Below are 26734 nucleotides of genomic sequence, written 5' to 3' on the forward strand. Positions count from 1 at the left end.
AAGCAAGGACTCCTGTGTCCATGGTGCAGAAAGCGAAACTCTGACATTGGGTGTTTGCAGCAAAGTAGAGTTTATTTGTAGGGGGTAGCAGCTCATGCTCAAAAGACACAAATAAACTGATGGCCTTCTAGCAAGGGTTTTTAAAAGATAGTGTTAGGCAAGAGTGTCTAGAATGCTTATATAGACTTTCTTTTGATTGGTTGGTGGGGTAACAGGGTGATGTTTCTGAAATTTTAACCTTCTGGTTCCAACCAGTCTGGAGTCTTGTGCCTGTGGTCAGCACCTTCCACCTGAGTTGGGGCTGGGGGTGTCTTCATATACATCAGATTGTTTATCTACATTCCTACAGAATCTGGTGACTCTGCTGTCTTAATCATTAACTGCTTGAGCCTGCTCTTTGGAACTCAACAGAGGCCTCAGAGGCTAAAGCCTTTTTTTCCCTACAAATAAACAAGGGGACATGGCAGGGCTTTTCTACCCTGGAAGGCCCCAGTCCTGGTTGGTTTCAATCTCCCCTATTCTTTGATAGTCCTCAATCCTGACGGGAACTAGGGCTGGACAGAAAGAGAATAAAATTTTTAATAGTGAGATTAATCACGATTTGGTAAAAGAACTCAATTTTAGGGGGATTTGGTTTCAAACGGAATGATGGTGATGGTGCTGATGACAAGCAAAACTGAAGCTGCTTCAGAATGAAATGTCAGCAATCACAGCAGGTGGCTGGTGGAAGGTACTGTCTTATCCCCCAAGGACAGGGCTGGGTCCTTTGGACCAGATACAATACAAGTCCCCATTTAAATTGCTGTTTCAGATAAACAACTACAAACATTTTAGTACCAGCATCTTGCAAATTACATACAACATACTTATCATTCATTGCTTATCTGAAATTCCAATTTAACCGAGTGTCCTGTAATCTTGGGATTCCCTGGTGGCAATCTTGGGATTCTCTGGTGGCTCAGAGGGTAAAGAACCCGCCTGGAATGCGGGAGACGGGGGCTCAGCTTTAGTTGTTAAACCTGGAGCCCCCACCTTTAGCGAAGGTCTGCCCACATGCCTGAGGCCAAATTCACTCCGTCTGCCCACGCAGGCGACTGGCAAGTGGCCTCCACTCGCCAGGAGCCCCAGTCGATTCCACAGGGGCCGCTCACGCTTCCGCCCCGCTCAGACAGCACTAGTGGCGCCCCGAGCGACCGAGTCCTGCGCGCCCGCCGGCCCCGCCCCGCCCCAAGCAGAGGGCGCAGCCCCCAGCCGGGCAGGCCCCACCCGGCGCTTGGGCAGTTAAGAGTCTCATAGCTCCTTGCTACGCAGCAGACTCAGTTGAGGCCAAAATACTCGCTAGCCATGTCGGCTGCAGAGGCGGGGGGTGTTTTCCACAGAGCGCGGGGCAGGACCCTGGACGCCTTTTCCTCAGGTACTTCCTGCTGGGGAGTGGGTGGTTTCAGGGCTGCGGAACATTCGGCGAGGGGAACGTTAGGTTGGGATGTGCACCTCCAGCCGGACCCCAGTGGGGGCTGCACCCCGGGGGCTGGGGATCGCAATAGCAACCGCACCTCCCGCACGTGGGGCTTCCAGGGGCTCCTGTGAGAGAGGCGTTCCTGGGCTGGGGGTCCGACAGTCATGGAATTTCGTTGGCCTTGACCGAGGTTCTCGGAGAGAAGATAAAAGTGAGGCAGCAAGACATAGTTGATATCGCGGGCTGTGCAGTTACACTTGATTTCTAAGTCCTGCCTTGGATACGTGGCTCAGGGAGTGTTCGCCTCAGTTTCCTCATCTGTGAGGCGGGAATAATGCAACGAGGTTCTATGTGGCACGGGATAAGCGCTGGGTGCACGTGCGATGCGGTTATTTTTTATTATGGTTGTTGACCTTGATGTAGATTTGCACTCCGTAATCACGGTTATCTTCTACAATATGAGTCATTCACCCAAATGTTAGCAGTGCCTTCAGAGCTAAGAGAGCAGGGAGGCAGTCAAGAGTTGTGTTTGAGTTACGTGCTTGGACTTCGGAGTTAGCTAATTCGCCTCGCTGTGAGAATGGGTTTGTTAATGCTTACCTCACAGAAGAGAGTTAGAAGGTTCAAAGAATTTTTGTAACCCCGTTCCTGACACAGGCTAAGTGCTGAGTGAATGTTCACTCCGGAGGCCCAAGAGGAACCACTGCTCCCCGTTCCTTGCTCCTCCCTGCGGGTTTTGCTGCGTGGAGTCACCTTCCTTCCCATGAACTCGCGGGTTTTTGTCACCCCGGAGAAGTCACCCCAGATGCCCTGTACAATCCGGCTTGTGCTCACCTGTATTACTTCACGCTCGCCATTCTTCTTGCTCAATTCTGCTTCACTGGGCTTCTTGAACTATTTTAAAAGGCCAAGTCCTTTCTCTCTGTAGGGCCTGGCTAATAGCTGGCTGATGTGTCTGGCTCTTTCTCAAACCTTCGCACCTGAATTAAAGTTTGATCACTTTCTCAGAAAGACTTTCCCTTGGTCACCGTTATTGAAGTAGGTTTTTTTCCTATAACTCTCTGGTCTAAAGTTTTGTTCTTTTATCTTCTGCAACCGTTGGTGGGAGGGTGGGAAAGGAGGCAGGGTTCTAGAAGAGCATATGGGGCCAGAGATCTGGTTGAGGTGGATTTTAAAATACAACCTGTTATAGTGCCTGTTCTCTAAATATTGTTTTAATGTGCCTTTTTCATCGTTTTTTGAACCCAAGTTCATGTGTGCAACTCACAGTGAAACCAAACAAACCAAAATATCAGAGTTTGGAGCAGAGGATTTATTGCAGGGCCAAGCTAGGAGAGCAGGTGACTCATGCTCAAAAGACTCCAGGTCCCTCTGGTTTTCAGGGAAGAGGTTTTGGTTCTTTTTTTAAGGTTTTTTTTTTTTTTTTTTTTAATGTGGATGATTTTTTGGCTACGAGGCACGTGGGATCTCAGCTCCCTGACCAGGGATTGAACCCACACCCCCTGCATTGTAAGGGGGAGTCTTAACCACCGGACTGCTCGGGAAGTCCCTCAGGGAAGAGTATTTAAAGGAAACAGTTGGGGAGACAGCTGCACGGTGAACACCTTTCTTCTGGTTGGTTTCTGGTGAAACCAGAACAGGGTAGGGCTTCAGGAATCTCAAGCCTCAGCCTCTAGTTCTGATCAGTCTGGGGGTTTCACCATGTTAGTTATCATCCTCCACCTCGGGGGTGGGGAGGGCTGCAGAACTCAAAAGACTGAATCAGATTGTTATGGAGGGACTGGGACTCTGTTTTATCCCGTCACTGTTGTTTCTTGACTGTTTTCCCTTCGTTTTTGCATTCCCTCAAGTCCCTCATTATTAACCCCTTGAATCTGTTCTTGGGAACTCAGGAAAGGTCTAGGAGACTAAAGCCTTTTCTTCAAACAAGAAATGAGGGACACGGAAAGGCTTTTGTTTTCTGGAGGACCCCGCAGGTTCCTTCTCTGTTTCAATCCAGTGTGAGGTTTTTGAGATTTATCCATGTTGGTATAAGTAGCTCTAAGAATTTTCCACAGTTCATTGCTCATTTTATTGCTGGGCAGTACTCCATTATAAAAGCATAGATCAGTACTTGATACATTCTGTTGCTAGATATTCTGAGGATCTTCCCTTTGCTTTCCAAATCTATACCCTCCCTTCCCCACCACTCTAGAAGGTTGATCTCCATGGGCTTCATCCATGGGCTCCTTGCCCTTAGGCCTTCTGTTGGGTTGAGACAATGGGGAGTCCCATTTGGAGACCAGAGGAATGGGAAAGCTAAAGTGTTTATTCCCCTGACTTCTCTGTGGAGCTGCCTCTGGCTGGCTCTACAGTTCAGTCCCTCAGTCATGTCTGACTCTTTGCGACCCCGTGGACTCAGCACACCAGGCTTCCCTGTCCATCACCAACTCCCGGAGCTTGCTCAAACTCATGTCGTTCGAGTCAGTGATGCCATCCAACCATCTCATCCTCTGTCGTCCACTTCTTCTCCTGCCTTCAGTCTTTCCCACCATCAGGGTCTTTTCCAACGAGTTGGCTCTTTGTATCAGGTAGCCAAAGGATTGGAGCTTCAGCTTCAGCATCAGTCCTTCCAATGAATATTCAGGACTGATTTCCTTTAGGATGGACTGGTTGGATCTCCTTGCAGTCAAAGGGACTGTCAGGAGTCTTCTACAACACCACAGTTCAAAAGCATCAATTCTTTGGCACTCAGCTTTCTTTATGGTCCAACTCTCACATCCACACATGACTACTAGAAAAACCACAGCTTTGACTAGACAGACCTTTGTCAGTAAAGTAGTGTCTCTGATTTTTAATATGCTGTCTCAGTTGGGCATAGCTTTTATTCCAAGGAACAAGTGTCTTTTAATTTCATGGCTGCAGTCACCATCTACAGTGATTTTGGAGCCCCCCGAAATAAAGTCTCTCACTGTTTCCATTGTTTCCCTATCTATTTGCCATGAAGTGATGGGACCTGATGCTATGATCTTAGTGTTTTGAATGTTGAGTTTTAAGCCAGGTTTTTCACACTCCTTTTTCCCTGGCTGTACTCCTTCCCTGAAATTCGCTGCTTCTCTCAACATGGCCTTTCTGCTGGAACTCTCATTTCAGATTTGGGTAACCACTTCCTCCCTCCTTTCAGATGGAGTTGTGCTTTTCTGTGTTGGACTACTAAACCATCCTTTGATGTTCTACACTCAACTCATCCCAAATAATCTCCCTTTAAATGCTCCTTTAATTGTCATAATTTGAACATGCCATCTATTTCCTGCAAGGATCCTGATATGATGGACATTCAGTTCTTTCTGTTTTTCACCATTGGTAACAGTTGTTAGGAGCATTCTGGTACAAGTCTTTTGGACACACAGGAAAATTTCTCCAAGGCGTCCACCCAGGAGAGCAAAGTTCTGGGTTGCAGGATATGATCTTTCCAGCTTTACTAGACCGTGTCACATCGCCTTCCAGAATACTTGCAGCAACTTACATTCCCACTAGCAGACTATGAGAGTTCCCTGTGACTCTGCCCTGTCTCTTTTCAGTTCAGGAAGTATTTATTGCAGTCCTACTGCATTCTCTGATATCTTGTGGAGAGTAGAAAAAAGCAAGGGGAAGGCAAGGACGCATAATGTAAGCACAAAGCTATGGCACAAAAAATAGGCCACTGCAGTGGGAGTTGGGATTTTAAGCGTTGGTCCTGCGTGTTGGTGAGACTTTTAACATAAATCGGGGAGCAAGGAGGAGGGTCAGGTAGGATGGGATTGATTGGGAAGTGGTGGCTTCGAAGTGCCGTCAGGAAATCTGGGGCAACCTGGAGGACGCAGTGTATGGCTGGGGGTGGAGGTGTGAGTGCTGCCATCCCCGGAGAGGCAAGTAGATGGTATGGCTGTAGGAGTCAGTGACATCGCTCAGGGGAAAAGTGTGGAGCAGTGGATGGTGTGTGCACATGTGTGTGTAACCTTAGGATATGCCTATGTTTAGGGGATAAGACAATGGCACCCCACTCCAGTACTCCTGCCTGGAAAATCCCATGGACAGAGGAGCCTGGTGGACTGCAGTCCATGGGGTTGCTGAGGGTCGGACATGACTGAACGACTTCACTTTCACTTTTCACTTTCATGCATTGGAGAAGGAAATGGCAACCCACTCCAGTGTTCTCGCCTGGAGAATCCCAGGGATGGGAGAGCCTGGTGGGCTGCCGTCTATGGGGTCACACAGAGTCAGACACGACTGAAGTGACTTAGCAGCAGCAGCAGGGGATAAGAAACAGGAAAAGACACACTGAAGGTCTCAGAGCAGGAAGCAACCAGGAACTTTGGAAGATAGACCGAGGAACCGGCCTTGCTACCAAAGCTGGGGAGGGGGGCTCAGGCAGGGTGTGCACAGGCTCAGATGCTGCAGACGTCTAGGTGAGTGGTAGCTGAGCAGGTTTGATTGTTCTGTCACCTTTGGGAGGACAGTTTCAGTAGAGTTGTAGAGGGAAGCCCGGGGGCATGGTGCTTGAGGAATGGCAGAGAGTGAGGACGTGCAGTCAGCAAGCATAGGATTCTGCTTGGAGCCCTTTGGTGATGCAAGGTTGACGTAGGACACTAGAAGCTTGAGGAAGGAGCAAGGCTGCTGGAGGCTGAAGGGTTTGCAGCAGTAGTAAAGATGGTAAGAACAATAGGAGCATCTAACATCTGTCAGCTGTTTATGGCTTGCCAGGCACTGTATTCTGTGCTGTGTGTGGATGGTCTCAAGTGAAAAAAAGTGAAAGTCGCTCAGTCCTGTCCAGCTGTTTGTGACCCCACCCCATAACTGGCTGTTCAATCCATGGAATTCTCCAGGCCAGAATACTGGAGTGGTAGCCCTTCCCTTCTCCAGGGGATCTTCCCAACCTAGGGATCAAACCCAGGTCTCCTGCATTGCAGGCAGATTCTTTACCAGCTGAGCCACAAGGGAAGCCTGTGGACTATCTCATGTAATCTTCAAAACAGTCCTGTTGAACTAGCTATTATGGTTCTCTTCTTTCTATAGTGGGGAAAAAGTCAATCTCAGAAAGGCTGGGCAACTTGTCCAAGGTCACGTGACTGGTCTGAGATGGATCTGGGGTTGAAAAAATGCAAAAGGTAGGTTCACTGGTTGGAGAGCAGTATTTGAGGAGATGGGAAAAGATGGGATTGAGGGCTCAGAAGAGGGCTTGGCCCTGGGAACAAATGTTCTCTTTGACCATCTCTTCCTCCTCCTCTCTCTCCCTACCTCTCTCTCTTTTCTGTCCCTCCACCTATCTCCCAGACCATCCATTCACCAGTCTGTCTGTCATATGTCCATCATTTCATCTGTCTGTCCATCCATTTTTCTGTTGGCTCATCCATTTGCCTACTCATCAAATGTAGTAAGCACCTCCCTTGTCCCAGCAATTGTATTATTGATGAGTGAAACTAGTTGGGAATGGCAACCCACTCCAGTATTCTTGCCTGGAGAGTTCCATGGACAGAGAAGCCTGGAGGGCTACAGTCCATGGGGTCACAAAAAGTCAGACACGACTGAATGGCTAACACAGCCCACACAGTCCACCTGTAGCTACTTGGAGAGCCCGATACTAACCTGCCGGTCACATGAACCAGCATAAATAGCAGCCTTGGCAGATGTCAGGGAAGGGAGGGGACCTGAACAAGGCCCTGAGGGAGGCTTCCCTGGGGAAGGATGTGTTGGCCCCTGGTTGAAGGGTGAGTGGGAGGGACCTGGGTTCTGAAGGGCAGGAAGGCCACTGTGGACTAGAGTTCAAATGGAAGTCTGACCTGGTGGGACCGGAAAGGGAAGGTTGAAAGAAGGAAACTCCTGAGTGTGGAGCAGGGCGGCGTGAAATGAGACTGGCTTGTGGGAAAGGAGGTCATTGAGGAGTTTTGTTTTTATCTTATGGTTGTTGTTATTCAGTCACTAAGTCGTGTTGACTCTTGCGACCCCTGTAGACTATAGCCGCCCAGGCTCCTGTGTCCATGGGATTTTCTAGGCAAGAGTACTGGAGTGGGTTGAATGGGTTGCCATTTTCTTGTCCAGGGATCTTCCCCATCCAAGGTTCGAACCCGAGTCTCTTACATCTCCTGCAATGGCAGGCGGGTTCTTTACCACTAATACCACCAGGGAAGCCCATCACACCAAGGGCTTTTAAGCTGCATGTATGAGGTAATGCCGTTCCCATTGGAAAGAACAGTCTGGCTGCAGTGGTAGCAACAGAGCTTCTGCTTTAGAGGAACTTGGGGTGCAGTCAAATTGGAAGCTGGAGCTCAGCAACTTGTCCTGAGGCAACATTTCCAAGGCACACATTGTTCACTTTGAACTTGTTGATTCTCAGTCGCTGGAGGTACATGTGGAGGTGGTAGGGGGCTTCCAGTGGAGATTACAGGGGTGCTGAGGTATGAAGCTTCCCAGCTCACTGGAGCTGCCCCAGGACTGCCGTAGGACCAGAGAAGCATACACCGGGAAAAAATTGCAGAGATGTGCGGATGGAGAGAGATTTAGAAGATAAACTGATGAGCTAGGAGGAGGGAAGTGACCTTGGACTTCTAGGAGTGGGGCCTGCACTTGGTCTTCCCTGCCAGTTGAGCAGCCCAGCGGGCCTGCATAGTATGTGTGTACAGGGGTCTGGGACCCAGGGAAGGCAGTGACGGCGGGAGAGGCAGCCTGCGGTTGGACTACGTGCTCAACATGCAGTGAAGTGAATCCACAAGACTAGGGGTTTTAAGCCTGGCCCTCCAAAACCAGGGGTTTCCCTGGTGGCTCAGAGGTAAAGAATCTGCCTGCATCACAGGAGATGCAGGTTCGATCCCTGAGTCAGGAAGATCCCCTGGAGAAGGGCATGGCAACCCACTCCAGTATTCTTGCCAAGAGAATCCCATGGATAGAGGAGCCCACGGATGGAGATCCCATATAGCCCAGGGCTTCTAAAGGCCTGGCTTTGGAGCATGCCCGTGTGCTCAGTCACTCAGTCACATCTGACTGTGAACTGCAGCCCTCCAGGCTCCTCTGTCCATGGGATTCTCTTGGCAAAAATACTGGAGTGGGTTGCCATGCCCTTCTCCAGGGATCTTCCTGACTCAGGGGTCAAACCCATGTCTTCTGCAGTGCAGGCAGATTCTTTACCTCTGAGCCACTGGGGAAAACCCCGGTTTTGGAGGGCCAGGCTTAAAACTCCTAGTCTTGTGGGTTCAGTTCACTGCATGTTGAGCACCTAGTCCACCCCCAGGCGGCCTCTCCCGCCGTCACTGCCTTCCCTGGGTCCCAGGTCCCTGTTAGCATTGCTGGTGACTTTGGGCCATGCCCGTGGAGGGTCCATTGCCAGTTCAGGCTCTGTGGGCAGGGGATGAGCTGGTGGAGTTGCCCCAAGGGCAGGCTTGGAAGAGAAAGGAAAGGAACTGGCTTTTTCGGTCTCTTGCCAAAATACACATTGCCTGTCAAGGAGGTTTTGGTGAACTCCAGTAACTGTGCCTAAAATCACAGCCCTGATAACCCTCATGCTCCCTATGGGAAGCCCCCTCCAGAATTAAACAGTTTATTTCTCAAGTGAAGCTTGTCAAGTAAATGAAGGCGTGCTCTCTTAGCCAGCTGGGGCTGCTATGACAAAACACCATAGGCTGGCTGCCTTAAAAACAACAGAAATGCATTGCTCACGTCCTGGAGGCTGGTCAAAGGACCATCCAAGGTCAAGAAACCTGCAGACTCAGTGTCTGGTGAGAACCTTCTTCCTGATTCATAGATGGGTCTTCTTCTTTTTTTTAAAGACTTAATTTTTTAGCTCAGTTACATGTTCCTAGCAAAGTTGGAGGAAAGTACAGAAATTTCCCATATAGCCCACCCCACCCCCACACATGATAGCCTCTCCCATCATCAGCATCCCCCCACCAGAGTGGTATGTTCGTTACACTGGAGGAACACGCAGTGACCCCACGTGAGCAGCCGGAGCCCACAGTTGGCATTACAGTCACTCCTGGAGTTGTGCACTTTATGTACTGTATGTGTACTGTATAATGATGTGTAACCGTCATTACAGTAGATGGCTGTCCTCCTGCTGGGTCCTCGCGTGGAGGAAGTGGGGAGTGAGCTCTCGGGTCTCTCTCTTAAAAAATTTTCTTTCTTTCTTTTGGTTGCGCCGGGTCTTTGCTGCTGTGAAGTCTTTTCTCTAGTGGCATCAAGCAGGGGCTACTCTCGAGTTGCTGTCAACGGGCTTCGTTGAGAAGCATGGGCTCCCGGCACTGGGCTTCAGTGGTTGCGGTGCACGGGCTTCAGTTGCCCCTGTGGCATATGGAATCTTCCTGGACCAGGGGTCGAACCCATGTCCCCTGCATTGGCAGGTGGGTTCTCAACCACTGGACCACCAGGAAGTCCTCGGGTAATCCTAGTACTGAGCCCTCACGGCTTAATCACCTCCCAGAGTCCCCGTCTCCAAATATCATCACACTTGGGGTTAGATTTCAGTGTAGGGGTTTGGGGAGGACACAGACAGTCAATGGCAAGCACTTTAAGACTTCCTCCTGGTGATTTTTGAGGAACAGTATTCGCAAGCAGTTCTGTTGCCTGTTAAGCGTGGCTCAGTCACCCATTTCCTGCTAACACAATCTGCTTGGCTCCGTCAACAGATGTTTATAGAAAGTAAGTTGTACGTGTCTCACCTGAGAAGGCTCACAATCCTCAGGCATGTTCAAATATTCATTTTAATTAGGCAAATTGATAATTATATTTCCTTGACATGTATCCTAATTAAGACTACTTTCTCCTAGCAAATAATGGTCTTTCTGAAAAATTTACAACACCTGTTTTGAAGAAATTCTCAAAGGGAGAAATACCAAGATTAAAACATGCCTTCAAAATTACCTGTATTTGTTTTTAGGTCCCAATCAGTTTTTCGAGTTCATTTTATCGCCGGTTATTTCCCCCCTCGGAGTACAGGGATCATCAGTGGTTGACCTAAAAAGATGATTTCCCTGGACATTTTAAGCCTCCACAGCTGTTTCAGAGGCACCAACTGTGTTCACTAATTCTGAATATTTCTTGGTCCCTCCTGGAAACCCTTTCACTTTAAGACAATAAATGAAATTCCTAAAGAATAAACTTACTTCCTCAGGTCTCACCTAAGGAATTCTGTAGAAACAATCAAACTGGAAATGTTGGTTCAGGTCTGAACAGGATCAAAAACATTATGTAAAAAATTCTAACCTATCAATGAAGAAAACAAAATGAATACCTTGAATTATGCCATCCATGTAGGCCAGGCCAGTTCCCTATTTAAGAAGGGTTCCTGTGACTAAAATAGGAGTTTGGATATCTTCCCTCCTCACTTTCATTGTCTGTAAAAATCAGTGCATAAAAAGTTCCGATTAGAACATTTCCAAAAGACAAATGAACTTTTGTTTCTGAATGCCTTGTTTCTTTGCTTTTCTGTTTTTAAATGACTCTGTTGAGGTACCATAACATTCACTCATTTTCAGTTTTACTGGTTTTTAATACATTTTGTGGCGTGGCACAGCATCACAGTTTTAGAACCTCCTCCTCTCCCCAGAAAGGATACTTTGTGTCCATTTTCAGTCTCTTTATGTTTCCATTCCCAGCGCAGTCAGCTACTAATTTACCTCTGTAACTTTGCCTTTTCTGGACATTTCATATAAATGTATCATCTGTGGTCTTTTGTGACTGGCTTCTTTCCCTTAACATAATCTTTTTAGGATTCACCCATGTTGCAGTTTGTATCAGCACTTTGTCCCTTTCTACTGAAGGATATTCCAGTGTATGGATTACCACATTTGGTTTGTCCACTCACCCATTGGTGAACATTTGGATAATTTTTTGGACACATTCTCCCATTTGGACACTGGCTATCATGAAGAAAGCTGTCACGAACATGCACATAGATTTCTTTTTGTAGGGACATATGTTTCATTTTGGGTCTTCCCTGGTGGCTAAGTGGTAAAGAATCTGCGTGCCAGTGGAAGAGATATGGGTTTGATCCCTGGGTTGGGAAGATCCCCTGGAGGAGGGCATGGCACCCCACTCCAGTATTCTTGCCTAGAGAATCCCATGGACAGAGGAGCCTGGCGGGCTACAGTTCACAGGGTCACAGAGTTGGACATGGCTGAAGTGGCTGAGCACACACGTACGTAAGTAGCTGTGTTTAGCATTTTGAGGAACCACCAAGGTGTTTTCCAAAGCAGCTGACCATTTCCATTCCTAGCAGCAGTGCATGTGGTTCAGATTTCTCCATACCCTCATCCGTACTGGAGACTGTCTGTCCATTTACTTAGAACCCAGCACACGGATGTGAAGTGAAATCTCACTGCGGTTTTGATTTGCATTTTCCTAATGGCTAATGCTGTTGGATATCTTTTCACATCTTATTGGCTGTTTGTAATCTTTGAAGAACTATCTGTTCAGATCCTTTGCCTGCTTTTCAAATGGGGTTATTTCTGTTTCTATTATTAAATTTGTTAGCGTTCTCTCTATGTTCTGACGAGATCGGGCATGTTCAGGGTGGTATGGTCGTAGACTCTGTATGTTCTGCATGCAAGTTGCTTGTCGACTGTATGATTTGCACATTTTTTCTCCCATTCTGTGGCTTGTTTTTTTCACTTTCTTGATGATGTCATTTGTAGCACCCGAGTTTTTAATTCTGAAGTCCCAGTTCAGTTCAGTTCAGTCACTCAGTCGTGTCTGACTCTTTGCAACCCCATGAATCGCAGCACGCCAGGCCTCCCTGTCCATCACCAACTCCTGGAGTTCATCCAGACTCATGTCCATCGAGTCAGTGATGCCATCCAGCCATCTCATCCTCTGTCGTCCCCTTCTCCTCCTGCCCCCAATCCCTCCCAGTATCAGAGACTTTTCCAATGAGTCAACTCTTCGCATGAGGTGGCCAAAGTACTGGAGTTTCAGCTTTAGCATCATTCCTTCCAAAGAAATCCCAGGGCTGATCTCCTTCAGAATGGACTGGTTGGATCTCCTTGCAGTCCAAGGGACTCTCAAGAGTCTTCTCCAACACCACAGTTCAAAAGCATCAATTCTTCGGTGCTCAGCCTTCTTCACAGTCCAACTCTCATATCCATACATGACCACAGGAAAAATCATAGCCTTGACTAGAACTTGTCCTTTTGATGCAATATCTTAGAACTGTAGCCCGTGCACTGCCCCCCCCTCAAGGCTCCTCTGTCCATGGAATTCTCCGGGCAAGAATACTGGGGTGGGTAGCCATTCCCTTCTCCAGGGGATCTTCCTGACCCGGGGATCGAACCCCAGATCTCCTGCATTGCAGACAGACTCTTTACTGTGTGAGCCTCCAGGGACGCCCAAGAAATCTTTACTTAAACCCAAATTGTGAAGATTTTTACTCTTGTGTTTTGAGAGTATTATAATTTATGCTGTTACGTCTAGGTCTGGTTCCATATTGAGTAAATTTTTATGTATTGGTATGAAGTAAGGGTCTAATTAGAAATTTCCTTTTTTTTTTTTTTTATTACAGTAGAAGCCTGGTAGTTTGTCAACAAACAGAAAGAATTAGCTAAAGAGGGGAATCTTTAAAGAATTACACATTTTTGACATTTCATTTTAATGTAAACTCTAATTATAAATATACATTCATTTACCAGTCTTTTGAGGTCAGGCCAAGGTCATATCTTATGTTAATAGTTTGGATTTATGGATGGGCCTGCAAGGGAGCCTTTCTTGTGTAAACCACACTCATAAGGAATCTTTTCCAGTTTGGGTTTTTCCTCAGTGGAGTAGTCAGTTAAAAATCACTTAGCAAGTATTCTGAGTGAAGGATTCTTTTAAGTTTATACTCATCAGATCTTTTACACTTGCCTCCCCAGTACCTAATTCAATTGTATTTTATTTTTTACCAGCTTGCTTTTATTGAGTCTTCCCAAAGCAGCCATCTTTGCTTTATCAGAAGCAACGTTTTTTACATTCATATTTCTCTGATTTTAATTAGACAGTATAAAAATGAGTGCAGGCATGAACAGATCTGAGGGCAACTCCATGAGGGTCAGGGCAGAGCTCTGCAGAGCATGGAGAGGCCACCAGCTCGCCCTGGGCCACGATCAGAGCCTTTGCAGGGGCACGGAGAGTATTGGTGACACCTTCACGTTGGCCTAGTGGATGTCTGTTAAGGGAGTGTGTTCTTCAAGTAGAGGACTCAGCGACGACTTTTTATATTCGTGTAGTATGTGATTTTTAACTTTGTCAAACCCTCCAACTAGCAAGGGGCAGTAATGTGGGGCCAGGGCAAGTGGAGACTGCAGAAGCCCCAGGCCGGCTGCCAGCCACTCTCAGGACCACATATGTTGTGACGTCAGTTCAGTTCAGTTGCTCAGTCATGTCCGACTCTTTGCAACTGCACGGACTGCAGCACACCAGGCCTCCCTGTCCATCACCAACTCCCAGAGTTTACTCAAATTCATGTCCATTGAGTTGGCGATGCCATCCAACTGGATGAGAGGATGCCATCTCACCCTCTGTCATCCCCTTCTCCTCCTGCCCTCTATCTTTCCCAGCATCAGGGTCTTTTCAAATGAGTCAGTTCTTCACATCAGGTGGCCAAAGGATTGGAGTTTCAGCTTCAGCATCAGTCCTTCCAATGAACATTCAGGACTGATTTTCTTTAGGTTGGACTGGTTGGATCTCCTTGCAGTCCAAGGGACCCTCAAGAGTTGTCTTAAACACCACAAAAGCATCAGTTCTTTGGTGCTCAGCCTTCTTTATGGTCCAACTCTCACATCCATACATGACTCCTGGAAAAACCGTAGCCTTGACTAGACGGACCTTTGTTGGCAAAGTAATGTCTGTGTTTTTTAATAATGCCATCTAGGTTGGTCATAACTTTTCTTCCAAAGAGCAAGCGTCTGTTAATTTCATGGCTGCAGTCACCATCTGCAGTGATTTTGGAGTGGCATCAGACCCCCAGGAAATGAGCAAAAGAATGTCCAGACTCCCCCATGTCTCCTTGTTTAAAGAAAAAGAACACTCCTCGTGGAGCTATTGCTGCAGGTCCTCAGCTGGAAGACAGAGGCCAGGTGGTGTCCGGATCTGAGTTAAGGAGCAGCCTGGGTGGCGAGTGCGTCGTGTGTGGATCTGTATGGGGCACCGTGGCACTTGCTCATCTCAGGTCCAGGGCTGGTAAGCAGGAGCGTTCAGAGGAGCATGCAGCTCTTCTGGCTCCCAGCCCTCTGGCTCGCCACCGGAACCCAGCAGAGCAGGATGGGGCACCTCATTTATGTCCCCCGACCCCAGCCCCCAACCCGCTCCTTCTCAGGCTCCCCCAGCTGCTCTGTCCCACCGGCAGCCCAGGAGTCACTGTTCTACCTCTGCTTCTACCCCTCTCCGTGTCCCAGCGTCCGTAGCCCTCCGGGCACACCTGGGGTCCATCCATCTCTCTGCTTCCAGTCTGTTTCCTGAAGAGCACCCAGAGTCAGATCTTTGAAACAAAACCCAGTTCTGTCAGGCCTGGTCGAGGTTTGTCTCTGTCTCCCTCTTCACTGCTTCTTCATTCTTCAGGCCTGGGCTGGTTCTCCCGTTCTGAGTTAGGTCACCTGCCATTCACCGTCACCCATTCTTTTATGATAATTGTTCAGTTACTCAGCTGTGTCTGACTCTTTGCTACCCCATGGACCGCAGCACGCCAGGCTTCCCTGGCCTTCAGCATCTCACGGAGTTTGCTCAAACTCTTGTCCACTGAGTCAGTGATGCCATCCAACCATCTCATCCTCTGTCGTCCCCTTCTCCTCCTGCCTTCAGCCAGTCAGCTCTTTGCATCAGTGAATAGAATTGTGTCTGTACTCCTGTGACTTTGATGTCCTTTCCTGCCCTAGATGATAAATTCCTGGGAGGGCAGGAAGCCCGGGCCTAGGAGGGGGTCTGGCAGCCGTGGACCTTCAGTGGCCTTTCATTATGTGAATAAACAAATGAAAATGAATATAACGCTGCCTGATCAGGTATATGTATCCACTAACCCACCACTTATACACACCATGTTTTCTCTGGACAAAACCAGCAGGAACCCAGATATTGAGCCAGTCAACAGGACCCTTGCAAACCATGCACCCCTGGGTGGTTGGTGCCTTACTCAGAGGCATCCGCTGGGGGTGGTGCTTGTTTCCAGGCAGGGGCCCCTGCCCTGTAGAGCTGCATCTGTCTCAGGGAAAGGTGGCCATCTCTTCCATCCAGGGCCCCCATTTACCCAGCCTCTGTGCGGGACTGCCTCTGCCCAGAGCAAGTGCCTGCTTCCAGTTCTTCCTGAAGTGCTGCCCAGGCCAGCAGTCACTGGCTGTCTTGGCAACGAATCACGGAGAATGGCGCAGAAAAGTCACAGCAAACCTCCACCCAACACAGCCGGGCCCTGAGTGGAGTTCTGCTTCTGAAAATTGACAGGGGTTTGGAAAATGTCCCCGCCCCCACCCCAACTTAGTCATTGTCTAGAACAACATCGGCCAAGTGCACTGATGCTGAGAGCCGCCTGGCTGAGCCCTCCTGGCCCGACTGCCTTCTTACTTCTCTGAAGGGCTGCAGATAAAGATGCTGGCAGGCCCCTCGTCCCCACATGGCAAGTGTGGCAGCCAAGCTGTGACTCAGAGTCTTTTGTGTATCTCTAAAGCTACCTTTGGACATGTGGAGGCCAAGAAAAGAGGTTGGGTAAATTCACTTTGGTACTTAGGAAACGTAATTCAGAGACTCTGGGTTTCGCTGTCTCAATTATTTTGGGGGAGGAGAGGGTCCTGAAGGACATTGCTTTTTAAAAACACAGTTCTCCCCTTTCAAAGCGAACAATTTGGTGGCTTTTAGTCTATGCACAGAGATGCACCACTATCCCCACAGCCAATTTTAGAACCTTTTCCCCACCCTAAAGTAAAACCCCACACCGCTTAGCTGTCACCCCCGTCCTCAGCGCCCCCACCCCACCCGCCAGGCCCAGGCCGCCGCTAATGAAAGACGCTGTTAACTGCGGCATCAGGTTCTGGCAGTCTTCCTGTTGGGACATTTGGTTTGTTAAACCAGAAAGAGTCCCAGAGTGGTGAAGATTATTTTGCTACTGTTGTGTGTGTGTGTGTGTGTGTGTGTTTAACCACTAAAATGAGATTAGTCCCAGGGGAGATGAGAGGTATCACTGAAGACATTTAGATTGTGATTCACAGTGCCGATCGCTTCTGTGAGGAGCTACAAAAATTTCATTTCGTTGGCACTTGCTCTTTAGCCAAAAAGCTTCCAGGCAGCTATACAGCTACCCATGTTTGCCATTTTATAACCAAAGCAGTATCCACAGTATGCGATGGAAAAGATATTAAGACAAAAGCATGTGCACACGTGTGCACGTGTGCACACATACACATGCACACCATCAGATATTTTCTGAGCCCTGCTATGTGCTCTGGGGAACAAAGAAATGGGTAAGATTTTGAGGAGTCTGCTAGGACAGAGGTAGGAGTTACCATGAGTAACAATCATGGTTATAGAAGCTCTTACTTGACGACTTACAGTGTGCCAAGTCTGCGTGCTTCACGTATATTAACTCCGTAACTCAGCAACGCTTATAAAGTACATGAGTTACTCTTTCTTTGTTGTTGTTCAGTTGCTAAGCTGTGTCCGACTCTTTGCGACCCCGTGGACTGTAACCTGCCACGCTCCTCTGTCCATGGGGATTCTCCAGGCAAGAACACTCAAGTGGGTTGCCATTTAGTTCTCTAGGGGATCTTCCTGAATCAGGGATCGAACCTGTGTCTCCTGCACGGCAGGTGAATTCTTTACCACTGAGCCACCTGGGAAGCCCTATTCTTACTTTACCGATAAGGAAACTGAGGCCCTGAGAGGTTAGGTACTTGCATCATGTCACAGAGTTGGTAAAGGGGGAAAATGGGATATAATTCTGGCACTCAAGCCTCTGAGTCTGGGCTGTACTGGGACCAGGTTAGGGCTTTGGGAGATCCCAAAGTGGTCCAAGGTCTTGAAGCCTTTCCACAAGCCCATATGTCTGGGTGTGATGGGTCTTATCTTCTGCCCTGTATTCACATTTGCCCCACAGGGTCTGGTGTTCGCTGTGTGCTGTGCCTGGGGTGCATCCCCCTGCCCCCCACCTGACTGTCTCATCCTCAGATCTCATCTTCTGTGTTGTCTCGCTGCTGCGTTCACTGCAGAGCTCTCCCACCCACCAGTTACTCCATGCATGTTCACCCTGCTTCTGCAGTACCGAGGAGCACAGTGTGTGATGAGCTTGGTAGCTGAGCTGTTCCTTGTCTGTCTCGCCACCATTCTGTAAAGTCTTTAGGAATGGGACCTGCAGCCTTGTCCACCATTGAATCCAGGTGACTTGTGGGGCACCTGTCCTCAGAACAGACTGGCTGAACGAGGGGAGCAGGCGGAGCTACATCCACTTGCAAGGGAGGGGAGGCAGCGTATGAGCTGGGCCCAGAAGGACAGATGGCATCCCAGCAGGAAGAGCTGGTAGAAAGGAGCGCAGCCCCTGGAGGAAGGGGCAGGAAGGCACTGCGTTCGAGGAGCTGATACAGATCCACATGGTGGGAGCCTTTGGCATGTCTTGTGCAGGGCTCTTCGGTCTCAGCCTTGACATGGGCTGGATCCTTCTTTTTGTGGGGCTGCCCTTGAAATGTGGGATGTTCAGCACCATCCCTGGCCACTGTCCACTGGATGCCAGAAGCACCATCCCCCTCCCAGTGTGATGGATGGAAATCATCCCTGGTTTAGAGCTGCTGGTCTAATGGGAACAGTAATCAGTGCAGCTGGAAGAGTTTCAGGCAATGTTTTAGCTCCAGGTGCCAGCAGGAGCGAGGATCCACTGACATCTTCATTTATCCTTTCACCAAATGTTTACTGAATGCCTCCCGCCTGCCAGGAACCGTGCGACGCGTGCTGACAGTATGCTGGAAAGGGAAAGCAAACGCGGACCGTTTCTCATGGAGATTGGAAGGCGGTGGCCCTTTAGCGAGGGAGTGTGGTGATCAGGGTGAGCATTTTAGGAAGAGTCTGGTGGTGGTGACCGGCTGAGGTGGCGCAGAGCAGGGAGTCCTGCATGGAGCTGTCGTGGTGGAGCTGTCCCCTAGGTGGGAAGGATGAAGCCCTGACCTGCAGGGGCGGCACTGTCAGTAATGCTGAGTTAATTCTCTTTCTAGTCCAGTGGAGAGATGTGGCCCCTGTAGTCCCAATTTATGTATTATTTTGAATCAGTTAACAGGAGTCACAGCATTGAATTCTTAAATATTCTGATAATGCAGTGATGTGTTATACTGATAGGAACCTTGTGAATCAGACCGCCCACTCTCAGACTTTTTCTTTTTTTATAATTTTTCATTTTTGACCATGCTGGGTCTTCACTGCTGCGAGGGCTTTTCTCTAGTTGCAGCTTGTGGGGGCGACTCTGCAGAGGCGGCGTGTGGGCCCCGCTTTGCGGTGGCTTCTCTCGTTGCAGCGCACAGGCTTAGTTGCTCTGCCGTGTGTGGGATCTTCCCTTAACCAGGGATGGAAACTGTGACCCCTGCCTTGGCAGACAGATTCTCAACCACTGGCCCACCAGGGAAGTCCAAGCTCTCAGATGTTTTAACCACTGTCTTGTGATTTTAACTCTGTCTTCCAAAAGTCACACTACATTTAGAATAGGAGACTTTCATTTATAAAAAGAAAATTCAGGGGACTTCCCTGGTGGCCCAGAGGCTAAGACTCCACACTCCCAGTGCAGGGGGCCTGGATTCAATCCCTGGTCAGAGAACTAGATCCCAGATGCTGGAACTGAGAGTTCACAGGTCACAAATAAAAGACTCTGCATGCCACCACTAAGAGCAGCCAGATAAACAAACGGAAAAAAAGAAAGTAAATTTAGAAAGCTATCTGTCATTGTATTCCATCTTGAATTATTTGGGGTTGCCTATAAAATAGCAGGTTTAACACACCATGAAAACATAAATTATTAGAGTATCAGGTATTAGTGACATGACTGATTCCTGTAGGCCTTTTCCTAGTTGGATGATTCATTTGCTTTTGGGGGTGCGTTTATTATGGTTACTAATTGATTAACTGGTAAGAATGAAAAGATCAATAAAATTTCTAGTTCTTGGTATGTATATTAAAAGGACAGCTTTCATTAACAATTGACAAATATGCCCCAAAAGTGTAATAAAAACGAGAGGAACTATATTGGCAGAGACAAATCCAAGAAGACATTTAGTTCGTGATACTGATGTGCAAAATGTAAAGAAGGACTGCATTTTGAATCCCTGTCTTTCAGTCAGGATACTGGCACATAAACAGAATCTCATAGGAAGGAAGGATTCTTGGCAGGGAATTGTGTGAATTTTAAAAGGTGTTTAAGATTCTTTGTGTAGAGTCTCTTTGCACTTAATAATGCTCAAAGGAGACTTGCAGGCCTTTTCTGACCATGCTTTAATACCACCCAGAATCATTTTTATCCCTTGACTTTGAAAAAAACTGCTTCTATGGCAGCCTCTGTCTATTAGCAGAAATTTGTAATTGGCCAAATATTGTTACTCTGTATACAATGGATGAATCAAGTCTGATGGATTAACCAGGTTCCTCTCTAAGGTGTGTTTATCCTTTAAGAAGTATTTTTAAATCAATTTTAAAATTTGATGTAGGTTCTGGTAACATTCTAAATTATGGCAGTTTATCTTGGTAGCTTGGAGCTTGTCTGTTTCTGGCTTGTCATTTGAGCAGAGCTCAGCACTCCTAGCCGGATGAGTCTTCTCTGTAATTTTACCATTGTGATCACCTGCCCTGAAGTCAAGGCTCTGTGGCATAGTCAGTCTGGTTCTGCCCCTCACCCTTTGTTAGTCTCGAGCAAGTTATTTACCCTTGACCTCGTGAGCCTCCTCTTCTGTACCTCTAAGCAAAATGAAAGGGTTACCATAAATAAGGGCTTCTCATCCCACATGGCTTCAGGGAGCAGGTGGTGAATGGGGCCAGTTGTGGACCGTGGTAAATTCCAGAGCTTTTACCCCAGTAAAGGGGCAGTTACTATTCTCAGTACCTGCCATTCATTGGCACAGCCCATTTGGGCCTGTTGTGGCCAGATTTTCTATGAGATTCCAAGAAGCCAGGTGTATGTATGAAACTCATGCACTTAAACCGCTGGCAGCAAATTCAGAATTTTATAAAGACTGCATGGGCCAAACAGAATACATCTGCTAGGCAGATCACATCCAGAGACCTGGAGTGTGTTATCTCTAGGGGGGATAACCAGTTAGCATCCTACAAAAGAAAGAAGGCCTGGGCCCCGGCCTGTGACCCTGAATCAGCCCTCTACTGTTGGCAGGGTCTGTGTGCTTCGCAGCTTCCTGGGGAAGAGCTCCCGGCCTTGCCAGCATTGGCTTTGTGTACTGCCTTCTAATTCACCAAGATGTGGCATTTAAAGGAAACTCTTTGGAGACAAAAATGTCTTTATGGAGGTTGGCAGCTTGCAGGCAGCCCAGGGAACATTGCATCTTTTTCATGCATGGCTCTCTCCTCTTCAGGCCAGCCCGGAGATTCTGAACAGTAGAAGCCACTGCTCATCAACTGTGTAACCGTGAACTTGAGCCATGATTAAGCTCTCTAGACAGGCCTCAGTATTCCCCACTTGGTTAAATGAGAAGGATGCTTGAAGTAACTCCCTTGAGAATCCCTCCAGCACAATTTCCAGTTCTTTAGGGGGGAAAGGTGGGCTTGTAGGAGATAAGCCTTCAGCCTTCATAGGATGTTGTTATTTTAGTCACTGAGTTGTGTCGGACTCTTGTGACCCCATGGACTGTAGCGTGCCAGGATCCTCTGTCCTTGGGATTTCCCAGGCAAGAAGACTGGAGTGGGTTGCCATTTCCTCCTCCAGGGGATCTTCCTGATCCAGGGATTGAACCCGAGTGTCCAGTGGCTCCTGCATTGGAGGCAGATTCTTTACCACTGAGCCACCTGGGAAGCCCTTGTTACATAGCAGTAGATAGCTAATATACCATCTCTTTGAATTCGTTTAAAAAATTAATATTGAGGCGACTTCCCTGGTAGTCCAGTAGCTAAGATTCTGCTCCCCGTGCAGGGGGCCTGGGTTCAATCCCTAATCAGGGAACTAGATCCCACATGCGGCAACTAAAGATCTCAAGTGCTGCTATGAAGATTGAAGGTCCCGCATGTCATGGCTAAGACCTGGCACAGCCAAATAAATAATCATAAATATTAAAAAAAGTTAATATTGAAAAATTATATTCACTGTAGACATTCATGTGTATGTGCTGAGTCCCTTCAGTCACGTCTGACTTTTTGTGATCCCATGGATCCCTGCCAGGCTCCTCTGTCCATGGGATTCTCCAGGCAAGAATACTGGAGTGTGTGCTGTGCCCTCCTCCGGGGGATCTTCCTGACCCAGGGACTGAACCCATGTCTCTTAAGCCTCCTGCGTTGGTAGAAGATTCTTTACCTCCAGCGCCACCTGGGAAGTGTGTAGACATTCATGGCAGATATAAGTGTTTTAGTTAAATGAATGTATGCATTACTGTGTCTTAACACTAAGAACTGTATAGGCCTTATTCAGAGGTTTGTGTCAGATGTTTCAAAAGATTACAGCCTTGTTTTGATACCATCAGGGTCAGAAATGAGATCTTAATCAACTCATTTTATTCTTTAATCCATTCATTCTAAAGTACTTAGTTTATCTCAAAGTTTGGTCTTACCATAGTCATCAATTAGAGTTCCCGGCTGCATACTTGCATCAAATTTGGGCAAAGAAAGTACCCTGTCTGTTGTGCTTTTAAAAACACACATGTGTGTAGCACACGCACAGTTCTAATGGGTGTTTTCATTGTTTGCATTGATGTGTGAAAGTCTGAAGTGTCAGATCACACTAATTAGTAATGAATTCCCCAATTAAGTTCTTACCTTGAATCTTGGAATTCTTATAAGTAAGTAAGTAAAATTGCTCAGTTGTGTCCGACTCTTTGCAACCCCATGGACTGTAGCCTACCAGGCTCCTCTGTTCATGGGATTTTCCAGGCAAGAGTACTGGAGTGGGTTGCCATTTCCTTCTCCAGGGGATCTTCCCAACCCAGGGATCAAACCCAGGTCTCCAGCATTGCAGACAGATGCTTTACCGTCTGAGCCACCAGGGAAGCCCAGAATTCTTATAAGGAATATTGAATTGGTTTTGAAAGGTGATTTAAAGGAAGAAATGATTAGATAGTAATAGATAAGATGGAGAAATGTTTAGGACCAAGTACCTGAGCTGGTATAAGATGGCATCACCAACTCAACGGACATGAATTTGAGCAGACTCCAGGAGGAAGTGGTGGACAGAGGAGCCTGGAGCGCTGCAGTCCACGGGGTCACAAAGAGTCAGACGTGACTAATCGAGTGAACAAGAACAACCTGAGCTGGACATAAGCAGGACATCAGAATGAATAGGAAAATATGCAAAACAAAACCCGTACCCACTAACAGCAACAACAGAATCCCTCCAAGACATTATTTCAATTTAGGGAAACTATTTCTGTCTGTCTGTTTGATATAAAACACATTCAAGCGGTTCCTTGGTTAGTTGCACACAAGTGCTTTTCACAGTTGGATCTGCATAAAATCGGGGGTTTGTTAAAGTGCGGAGTCTAGGTCTGGGGTGGCAGGCTTTCCCACCTGGTGGGATGGTGATGTTGCCGGTCCCTGGACCAGGCCTTGAGGACTGAGGTGGAGGCTGAGCCCCGCCCCCTGTGCCCAAGCGCAGCCTGCACCTCCTAGCTGCTGTCTGCTTATCCTCACCTTCTCCCTCAGGCTCCACTTCCAGGTATTTCTGCTCCTTCATTTGGGTTGTCAGGCGTTTACCAGGCTGTCTCACACTTAGGCTCTTTCGGACTAGGAAAATTTTTTAAAATGAAGTTTTTTTTTTTTTTTTTAATTTTATGTATTTATTTTGGGCCTTTGGTGCTGCACGTGGGCGTTCTCTAGTTGCAGTGAACCGGCTTCTCATTGTGGAGGTTTTCTCTTGTTGCAGAGCACGTTTAGGCTCTTTCGGACTAGGAAAATTTTAAAAAATGAAGTGTGTGTGTGTGTGTTTTATTTTATTTATTTTGGGCCTTTGGTGCTGCACGTGGGCTTTCTCTAGTTGCAGTCAACCGGCTTCTCACTGTGGAGGTTTCTCTTGTTGCAGAATAGCAGGTTTGTCTTGTTGAAACAAGTTTCTCTTGTTTCTCTAGTTGCAGTCAACCGGCTTCTCACTGTGGAGGTTTCTCTTGTTGGCTCTGGGACACACGGGCTTCAGTAGTGCTGGCACTTGGGCTTAGTTGCCTCAAGGCCTGTGGGATCTTCCTGGGCCAGGGATCAAACCCCTGTCTCCTGCATTGGCAGGTGGATTCTTAACAACTGGAACACCAGGAAAGCCTCCCATAAACGTTTTTTAAATGCCCCGATTGTGTATCAGGGAGCTTTAGGGATAGACCTCACTGTATCCAGACTTCGACCATTTCAGCTGGCAGAACAGTGCTTTCCAGGATTCTAAAGAGAGAAGCTGGTCCGTTCTGGGTGTGTGTTGGGTTGGGGGGCAGACATTTGCTCTGCCCTGGAAGGGAGGCATTGTAAGCTTTCCCAGGCTCTTGTAGGTGTCAGTCAACTAATACCTAAGCCCTGTCCTGGGGGTAACTCTTGACTTTGGTGAAATAACTTAATGCAGATGTTAAGAATTCGCTTTCCTAATATAAAAATCTGCCCTTCTGAGGGGGCAGGGAAGGTATAAGTTTACAAAAGCTTCCTCCATCTAGTACTAAGCCTTACCAGCGTCAGTTCAGTTCAGACCTGCCTCTTGAAAAATCTGTATGCAGGTCAGGAAGCAACAGTTAGAACTGGACATGGAACAACAGACTGGTTCCAAATAGGAAAAGAAGTACGTACGTCAAGGCCGTATATTGTCACCCTGCTTATTTAACTTATATGCAGAGTACATCATGAGAAACGCTGGGCTGGAAGAAGCACAAGCTGGAATCAAGATTGCCAGGAAAAATATCAATAACCTCCGATATGCAGATGACACCACCCTTATGGCAGAAAGTGAAGAGGAACTAAAAAGCCTCTTGATGAAGGTGAAAGAGGAGAGTGAAAAAGTCGGCTTAAAGCTCAGCATTCAGAAGACAAAGATCATGGCATCCGGTCCCATCACTTCATGGGAAATAGATGGGGAAACAGTGGAAACAGTGTCAGACTTTATTTTTCTGGGCTCCAAAATCACTGCAGATGGTGACTGCAGCCATGAAATTAAAAGACGCTTACTCCTTGGAAGGAAAGTTATGACCAACCTAGGTAGCATATTCAAAAGCAGAGACATTACCAGCCTCAAGTATCTTTAATTCAGCCTTGATTAAAATCGAGACCAAAGACCACACAGACTTCTGTGGCAGGAACTTTAAGAGGCTCCAGGTGCTTCTGAGAACGCAGAGCCCTGAATCAACGGATTGCCTTTATGAGAAGGATAAGGTAGATGGAACAGTGACATGTGAGCTTTCCTTTATTTTAGATCAAATCTGTTTATTTCGCACCTTGTCATCATAAATTTGAGATTCTAAGCTTTTACTAAGTAAACGAGTAACAATGAAAGATTTAATACCTCCAAAGACTACTGACTTTCCAGGACTATGACTATTTGTCATAGAAAACTATGTTTGTTAAAATGTTACTGTAGAAAACTGTTTATAAATTTTATTTGTTGTAGCAGATTGATTTATGCCCCAACCTTCAGATGAGGATCATCCCCCTCCCTGTTTAATTTATCCAGTTTAAACCACTTTGCAAACTGCCTCAGAAACAGGAAAAGCAGTGAAAAGCATTCATCAGCACAAAAAGGTTACCATTTAAGTAGAATGAATGAACAGTGCCAACAATGAACTTTAAAACACAAGTCAAAATCTCAGTTTTTTTCAGGACACCAACCTTCAACTTGTGAAGAAGTGTTGCTGACTCCTTCCTGGCCCTCTACATCTGATCTGTGTAACAGATATTTTTTAAATGAATTTTATTATTTTTCTTATTGGCTGCACTGGGTCTTCGTCGCTGCTCTCGGGCCTTCTTTAGATACGGCGAATGGGTGCTTCTCTCTGTTGTGGTGCACAGACTTCTCATTGTGGTGGCTTCTTTTGTTGCAGAGCTCTAGGGTGCACAGGCTTCAGGGGTTGCAGCACGTGGGCTCAGTAGTTCCGGTTCCCAGACTCTACAGCACAGGCTCAGTAGCTGTGGCAAACGGGCTTAGTTGCTCTGTGGCATGTGGCATCTTCCCAGACCAGGGATCCCCTGCCTTGGCAGGTGGATTCTTAACCACTGGACCACCAGGGAAGTCCTGATGTATGTTAACAAGTTACCCCAGGAACTTGGCAGTTTGAGGCAGCTGAGTCACATTATCTCGCATTTCCCATCAGAAATCTGGGTGCAACCTAGCTGTGTCCTTCTGCTGCAGGGTCTCAGGAGGGCTCTGTCAAGTGTCACCTGGGGTGTGGTCTCATCCAGAAGCTCGCCAGGGCGAGTCCTCTTCCAGAGGCACCCGCGTGCCCGTGGCGAGTTTCCGTTCCTTTCAGGTTGCTGCATGGGGAGGGCTCGGGTCTTCACAGGGTGTTGGCCAGAGACCTCCCTCGGTCTCTTGCTACATTTGGGCTACTCATCTTGGGAGCCTTTTCCCTTCAGGACATGCGCTCCAAGAGAGAGTGAGGGAGAGCAAGCAAGATGGAAGGCAGGGTCTTTTGTTTTGTTTTTGCTTAATCTCTCTCCTTTTCAGAACCGCTACACTGAGGTGTGAAGACATATGAAAAGCTGTACATATTCAGTGTGTCCAGCTCAGAGAGTGGGGGATAACTTTACACCTGTGAAACCATCACTCCCATAGACATCTGTCATAAACGTGCATCTCCTCCTGAAGTTTCTTCCTGCCCACCTTATTTTGTTGTTTTTGTTATTGTGTGTGTGTGATGATAACACATAAGATCTACCTTCTTAGCAACTTTTAAGTCTCTAATACAGTATTGCTAGCTGTAGGCACCAACCTGTATAGAAGATAGAACTTACTTATCTTGGATAACTGAAACTTTGTTGTTGTTTGGTCACTAAGTCATGTCTGTGTCTTTGCGACCCCACGAACTGCAGCACGCCAGGCTTCCCTGTCTTTCACTATCTCCTGGAGTTTGCTCAAACACATGGCCACTGAGTCAGAGATGCTGCCCCCTTTCCTGTTGCCTTCAGTCTTTCCCAGCATCAGGGTCTTTTCCAGTGAATAAGCTCTTTGCATCAGGTGGC

General features: G+C 47.5%; 1 protein-coding gene across 9 annotated transcripts in view; it reads left to right on the plus strand.

Moving 5' to 3' along the window:
* The first annotated feature begins 1264 nt into the window (after positions 1-1264).
* CPPED1 (calcineurin like phosphoesterase domain containing 1) overlaps positions 1265-26734 on the plus strand; it is a 137547-nt gene continuing 112077 nt past the window's right edge. For 4 of the 9 annotated variants that reach the window (XM_086375706.1, XM_086375713.1, XM_086375708.1 and 1 more), the window contains exon 1: positions 1265-1414. In XM_086375706.1, coding sequence (XP_086231832.1) covers positions 1345-1414 — 70 coding nt within the window. In that variant the 5' untranslated portion in view covers positions 1265-1344. Of the gene's footprint in view, positions 1415-1468; positions 1668-23179; positions 23253-26734 lie in introns of those variants that run through there. The other 5 variants (XM_086375704.1, XM_086375712.1, XM_086375705.1 and 2 more) reach the window with 2 other exon arrangements.

This window comes from Bos grunniens, chromosome 25 (assembly GCF_055505025.1).
Source record: "Bos grunniens cultivar Pamir isolate PY7600 chromosome 25, Bosgru_T2T1.0, whole genome shotgun sequence".
Taxonomy (NCBI): domain Eukaryota; kingdom Metazoa; phylum Chordata; class Mammalia; order Artiodactyla; family Bovidae; genus Bos; species Bos grunniens.